Genomic DNA, 6,000 nt, shown 5'->3' with positions numbered 1-6,000 from the left:
ACTGTGATGTTTGTTACAAAATTTGTTGCTATTATTCCTAAATTCTGTGAAACAAAAAGGGCCTGTCAATCTATGGGGTATGTTTGCATACTGCCTCTATTGCACAATATGAAAACTACAATAATTACAAAAATTACAATTTATTATTGAATTGTCTCATACTTGATGACAAATGAATAAGATATACAAGCACAGAGACTCAAGAGTAGCATGTTTGAGTGCGACAACTGTGGCACTGCAGCACCATCAGACAGGAAAAAAACAAGCATCAAGTTCAACTTTTAAAAAACGCGTCTCTAGACCTTGTTTTTGTCCACTTCACTGACCGTTCACTGGTCGTTTTTTAAACACAAAAAAGTGTGAACTGTGTGAATGATCCCTAAAATATGATTAGACACATACATGACATTTACACAAATTCGCCTAGTTTTACATAAAATACATAAACCCTAATGAGAAAAATTACTCAAATGGGTCACTTATCAACTTGGCTGCTCGACTGCATTTAGATGGCTCTTTATGAATTAAATAACACACGCTACTTCAGCTCTTTTCCAAAACCTAGTGAGCTGCCTACGTAGGCAGAATGATTGATTATACTGTACAACCTTTATGTCTTCTTTTGCTGCAGATGCAGAGAATGAGAACTACAATAATGCATTGCATAATCTATTATTATATGCACGCATAATGCAAGGATATGGCTTAAACAGTTGAGTATGGCACTAGCAAAGCCAAGATCATGGGGTTCGATACAGTGAATGCATACCAAATGCATACATGTAAATTAATTGCAACAAGCTCAGAAAAAAATAAGCTGATGGATGAAATAACAGAGATAAAAATGATTAAAAATATGTAATCCTTTCAATTCGCCTTTGGCTAAGCCCCGCCCCCCTTAGTTATAGATAAACTTCATCTGGGCTCTGGTATCAACATGGCTTATGCTGTGACAGCTCTTCCTGCTGAAATTTTTTCAAACTTTTATAAAGCAGCAAATAAAGTGTCCGATAGAAGTAGGCAAAAGGGGCTGCAAAATACGTTCGAAGGCTATATTTACGACATAGGTGAAACGCAAGGAACAACAAGGCATCCAAATAGAGGCAAAAGCATACAGTCACAGTCAGAAAATGAACTACCGCATATCCTACTAATCGAGACGGAGGCTGGAACTAACAATATCAAGGAGCAACACTGTTCATGCAAAGCTGGGTAGGTCTCTATTCACTTCTATAATCGTTATTACAAAGCAAACGGATTGTATTTATTAGCAGCGTGTGCTAGACGACACTTGTCAGGATTTGACTTCGGTTTTGGGAAGGGAAAAAAACGCACACCCCCCTCCAACCTCTCTGGGAAACGCGTATCTGTGTTACAAATCCCCCAGGCACAACGTTTAACCATATTTTTGATAAAACTACGACGGTAATAGCCTGCCGAGACCAAAAATATGAGACGCCTGTGTTAAAGTCAATGGAGCGCTGTGAAAAAGTGTCGGACCACTGTGGGAGTTCGTTCTCGGCTGCGCTGTGATTGGTCAATCTACATTCTAGGGTGTGGCTTAGCCAAAGGCGAATACCTAAATATATCAGCAAAAATAGTTCAGCTTAATAAACAATGGACTATTTTATCTAACATTTGTGTTTTTTTTTAATGTCTAGCAGTATTGCATTGTTAGCTTAGCAACAGGTTCATTTTAAACTCTATTGCAACCATTTTTAAGGGGAAAGGCAGATCACTAGGTTTTGGTTACAGAGCCAACAGACAAGTTATTATTATTCTCAGAAATAAAAGCAAAAACAAGATAAAAGATAACTGATCCGAGTCTGAAAAAAAAAAGTCCATCAGTTATTGGCCAACCAGTGGCCTTAAGAAAGCAATCACAGCTGGTAATCTGGAGAAATGAGCCAGTATGCTGGAGAAGTCACTTCCAGGGACTAAAAGGGTGGATTACAGCAAAACATGACAAAACAAGAAACCTTCAAGTCCAAAAACAAGAAACAAACGTAATGCAAGTACGCAAACGCTTGGCGAACACACTACTAACCTCAGTGCCTTCAAAAGTTTGCATAGTGTGTTCTGCTTGAAAATATCTGTTCCACTGCTTTCAGGCTGCTTTTAATTTCACATAATAACATTTTCAAATATAAAACATATTATTCTTGACAGTACAAACAGGAAAGGCAAAAATAAACCTCTGTGTGTTGTTCTCAAGTCTTGGGGGGCATTTTGTTGGTGTAAAAGTCTCTGCAGGTCTGGCAGCAGCGTTGGTACCAGCGCATGTCCTGGCACAGGTTCTTATCACGGATCACCCTGCAGTAAACCGCCCACTGATCCCCCGTGCACTTGTACGTCAATGCAGCTGCCAGGGATGACAGAAGGACAGGACTCGGCATTTCATAGATTCAATTATATCACATGATCCCTGACAACATGCATACATCAGTCCAGACATGTAAATGTGTAAGTTCACCTAGAAGACAACTTACGCAATATTCAATGTTGCTGTTATACACTATAAAAATGATTTTTTTTTTGAATTTGTAAATAAAACAAAGATCACTGGAGTATGTTTTACAAAAAAATACTATTTTAGTCTCTCTACTCCAAACATTTCACATTTAAATTAATGTTACCTGCCGATTTGTAAACACTTTACAATAAGGTTTTCCTAGTTAACATTTAGTTAAGTAAATTTTTGACGTAAGTGTGTTTCCTCAGTACGGTAACACAAAAGTGTTGTTTGCATTTTCCCCACGATGCGGTCAGAGCTGGAGTTTGACTCCCAACACATGGAAAATATGAATGTAACAATTAATATGCAACAACATGTGGGTTCTGCAAAGAACGCAGGGATGAGTTTAGCAACGCGGGTCACAGTACATATCTGGACTGTGTTTTGAGTTTTTATGGGCATATTTCATATACTCTAGTGCTCAAAACATGAACAAGCACCATGGATACACACATATTTCATCACGTCTTCTTCAAATGAAATATATATATGCAAATAAAGACACTGATACAGTGGTGCGTCTGATCATGAACACATTGACTGGATAATTCTGATACAATGATGTAGACCAAAAATTTCTAAGAAGAATGAACAAAAAAGTAACTATGCCTTTATTCTTTCTGTTAAACGGATGCGTGTCAGTTGTTCAGTGATTTTAGTGCTCATAAATGTAATGGAAATATTATTAGACCTTTTAGATGTTCTTCCTTATTTTAAAATACAGACCGATAGCTCTGCAAAGTTGTAATGCTGATTTGTTGACATTTTGATAAGAATAATTTATCAGAATGTATTTGATTTGTTCATGATAGACGTTAGTAGTCTCTAATGATAAACTTTTTGTGGGTTTGTTGTCATAAGCCCTATTCGGAGGGTAATTGTTTCTCATGGAGACATAAGGTATTTTCAACATTTACAGGGGCTAGTCGGTATGTATATATTATACATTAAAAATAATAACCTAATAGATTTATGTTTACTTCTTGTAAATAGGAGGCAGCATTAACTTATTTCTGCTCATTTCCACTTTTTTTAAAGACATCCATCATTTCGAGAAATAAAATGCAAGACAGAAAAACATTCCAACTATTTTCCTATTTTTGAACAGGAGATTTAAATCATCAAATAATAAATAGGATATTATTATGAAATTAACTATGAATTTACTTGTATTATTCAGAGCATATTACATTTTATTTACAGCAGACAATCATGCATCTGAATTGCGAATAGGGCTATAGGGTTATATATTTAAAATACATCAAGGTGCCCCCAACTCTTGTTTTTCTTTCTCCGCTCATATTTTAATATTCATTTCTCTGTTTAATGAATGTGTTGTAGGTCTGTTTTTATTGGTTGTTTCATTTATTGAGTCTTTTTCAAGTCTGAGGTGTGAACAACCAGTGCTAAAACATGAGGTTTTCATGACACTTTAATATAAACAATGAACAATACTTCTACAGCCTTTAATCTTCTTAGTCAATGTTAATTTCAAAATTTACTAAAACTTTTTAAAAAACAAAAGTATTTGTTAACATTAGTTAATGCACTGAGAACTAACATGAACAATGAAATATATATTTTTTATATATAATATATATATATTTAACAATAACAAAGATGACAAATCAGTTTATGTTGGCTAATGTGAACACGAGACCTTATTGTAAAGTGTTACTGCTGAGTCTTTGTAATTATTTGTACTAGCAATTTCTGAGTGAACATTGTTTCAGAGTAAATCCTATACCTTTTATTTTAGTGTAGAAGGACATTCGGCATATATACACATTTAGAGAGTATGTGAATCTACTCTTATTTAGATGTTTTTCAGATTATTTGAACGTGATGCTTTCCAGATGATGCTTCTTTTGACAGATGTCTTGGCAATGAAATGTTTATGCAGTACAATGAAATGTTTATTGCTTAAAGCAAAGAAAGGCTCTTTTCCAAAACCTAGTGAGCTATTTACTGCCCACAGTACAATTAAGGCAGCATCTAAATGAAATGGAAATGGACTAATTTGGATCACTCGACATAGGCGAGATGAAGTCAATTTAAAATATAATGAGGAATTGGAATTGCCTTTGCATCAGAAGTGCACATGATGTCTAAATGTGCAGCATGCTATTATTTGGAACACAGGGAAGATTTTTTTTTGTATGTATATTAGGGCTGGGTACCGAGTTCGGTACTTTTTAGGTACCGACCGAATTGCCTCGATACTACCGAGTATCGAAACATGTCTTGTTTTTCGGAACCAAATTTCGGTACCTAAGTAGTTAATCTCGTCAACGTCAGTGAAACAATAAGCATTCAGTATGATTGGCTGTGGCGGAAAAACGTCTCGGTTACGGATGTAACCCTCGTTCCCTGAGTAGGGAACGGAGACGTTCCGTCGGATGACGACGAATGGGGTTTCGCTTAGAAAGCCTATCGACTTCGAGTATACAAAAACGAGCCAATGGCAAAGAAATGCCATGGGTCTGCGGAATTTGCATAGCGTAACTCCGCCTCACCTCGTGGGCATTTAAGGAGAACGCTGGCAGCAAATAGGCATGTTTCTTCGCTGAGGAGCCAAGACTGAGCTCAGGCGATCCCCACGGTACAGCGGAAAGTGGCAGGAAGACGGAACGTCTCTGTTCCCTACTCAGGGAACGAGGGTTACATCCGTAACCGAGACGTTCCCTTTCGTTGTCACTCCGAGTTCCGTCGGATGACGACGAATGGGGATACCAGTCTAATCACGCCACCTTCTCAGCTGTCTTCCAGTGCCCTGCGTAATTCTGAGATCCCTGTCGTGAGACTAGCACGGACGAAGGACTCCTATTTAGCACAGGAAATACACATGTGGGGGTAGCTCAGAGGAGGTACCATGCACACGGAAGGCACCTAGCCGACGCGCAGGCAATAGACACTGGAGCCAGCGTCAGCAGTGCTGGAGGAGCTCAGGGCTTTCGGGGAAGCTCACCTGAGGAGAATATTGCACGTATCCAGTCCGTGGAGTGGCATGGCGAGCAAGCGAAGACACCTAACGGATCCCATGTTAGCTTGAAAAAGACAGTACACGGGAGGAGACGGGCTCCACTCGGAGATTGTAAAATCTGGCGAATGTGTTAGGTGTCGCCCAGCCTGCAGCTCTGCAGATGTCTGTTAGCGAGGCGCCATGCGCTAAAGCCCAAGAGGACGCCACACTCCGGGTGGAGTGGGCGGTCACACCAAGGGGGCACGGTCGACCTTGCTGCTGGTATGCCAAAGCAATGGCGTCCACTATCCAGTGAGACAACCTTTGCTTGGAGAGAGCCTTTCCCTTCAGCTTCCCACCATAACAGACAAAGAGCTGGTCTGAGGTCCTGAAACACTGCGTTCTGTCTACATAGATGCGAAGAGCACGTACTGGACAGAGCAGTGCCAAGGCTGGGTCTGCCTCCTCCGGGGGCAGCGCTTGCAGGTACACCACCTGGTCCCGGAAGGGAGTGGTAGGAACC

The 6,000-nt window shown here is 39.4% G+C and overlaps 1 protein-coding gene across 2 annotated transcripts in view; it reads right to left on the bottom strand.

Moving 5' to 3' along the window:
- Window positions 1–2,047: 2,047 nt before the first annotated feature.
- The window catches only part of adamts17 (ADAM metallopeptidase with thrombospondin type 1 motif, 17), a 155,096-nt gene continuing 151,143 nt past the window's right edge, over window positions 2,048–6,000 (bottom strand). For both annotated transcript variants that reach the window (XM_056239563.1, XM_056239564.1), the window contains one exon: window positions 2,048–2,362. In XM_056239563.1, coding sequence (XP_056095538.1) covers window positions 2,211–2,362 — 152 coding nt within the window. In that variant the 3' untranslated portion in view covers window positions 2,048–2,210. The remainder of the gene's footprint in view (window positions 2,363–6,000) is intronic.

The sequence above is a fragment of the Rhinichthys klamathensis genome, unplaced genomic scaffold (assembly GCF_029890125.1).
Source record: "Rhinichthys klamathensis goyatoka isolate OS25496 unplaced genomic scaffold, OSU_Roscu_1.1 h1tg000567l_1, whole genome shotgun sequence".
NCBI classification, from domain to species: Eukaryota; Metazoa; Chordata; class Actinopteri; order Cypriniformes; family Leuciscidae; genus Rhinichthys; species Rhinichthys klamathensis.
This window is presented reverse-complemented; position numbering and strand designations above follow the sequence as displayed.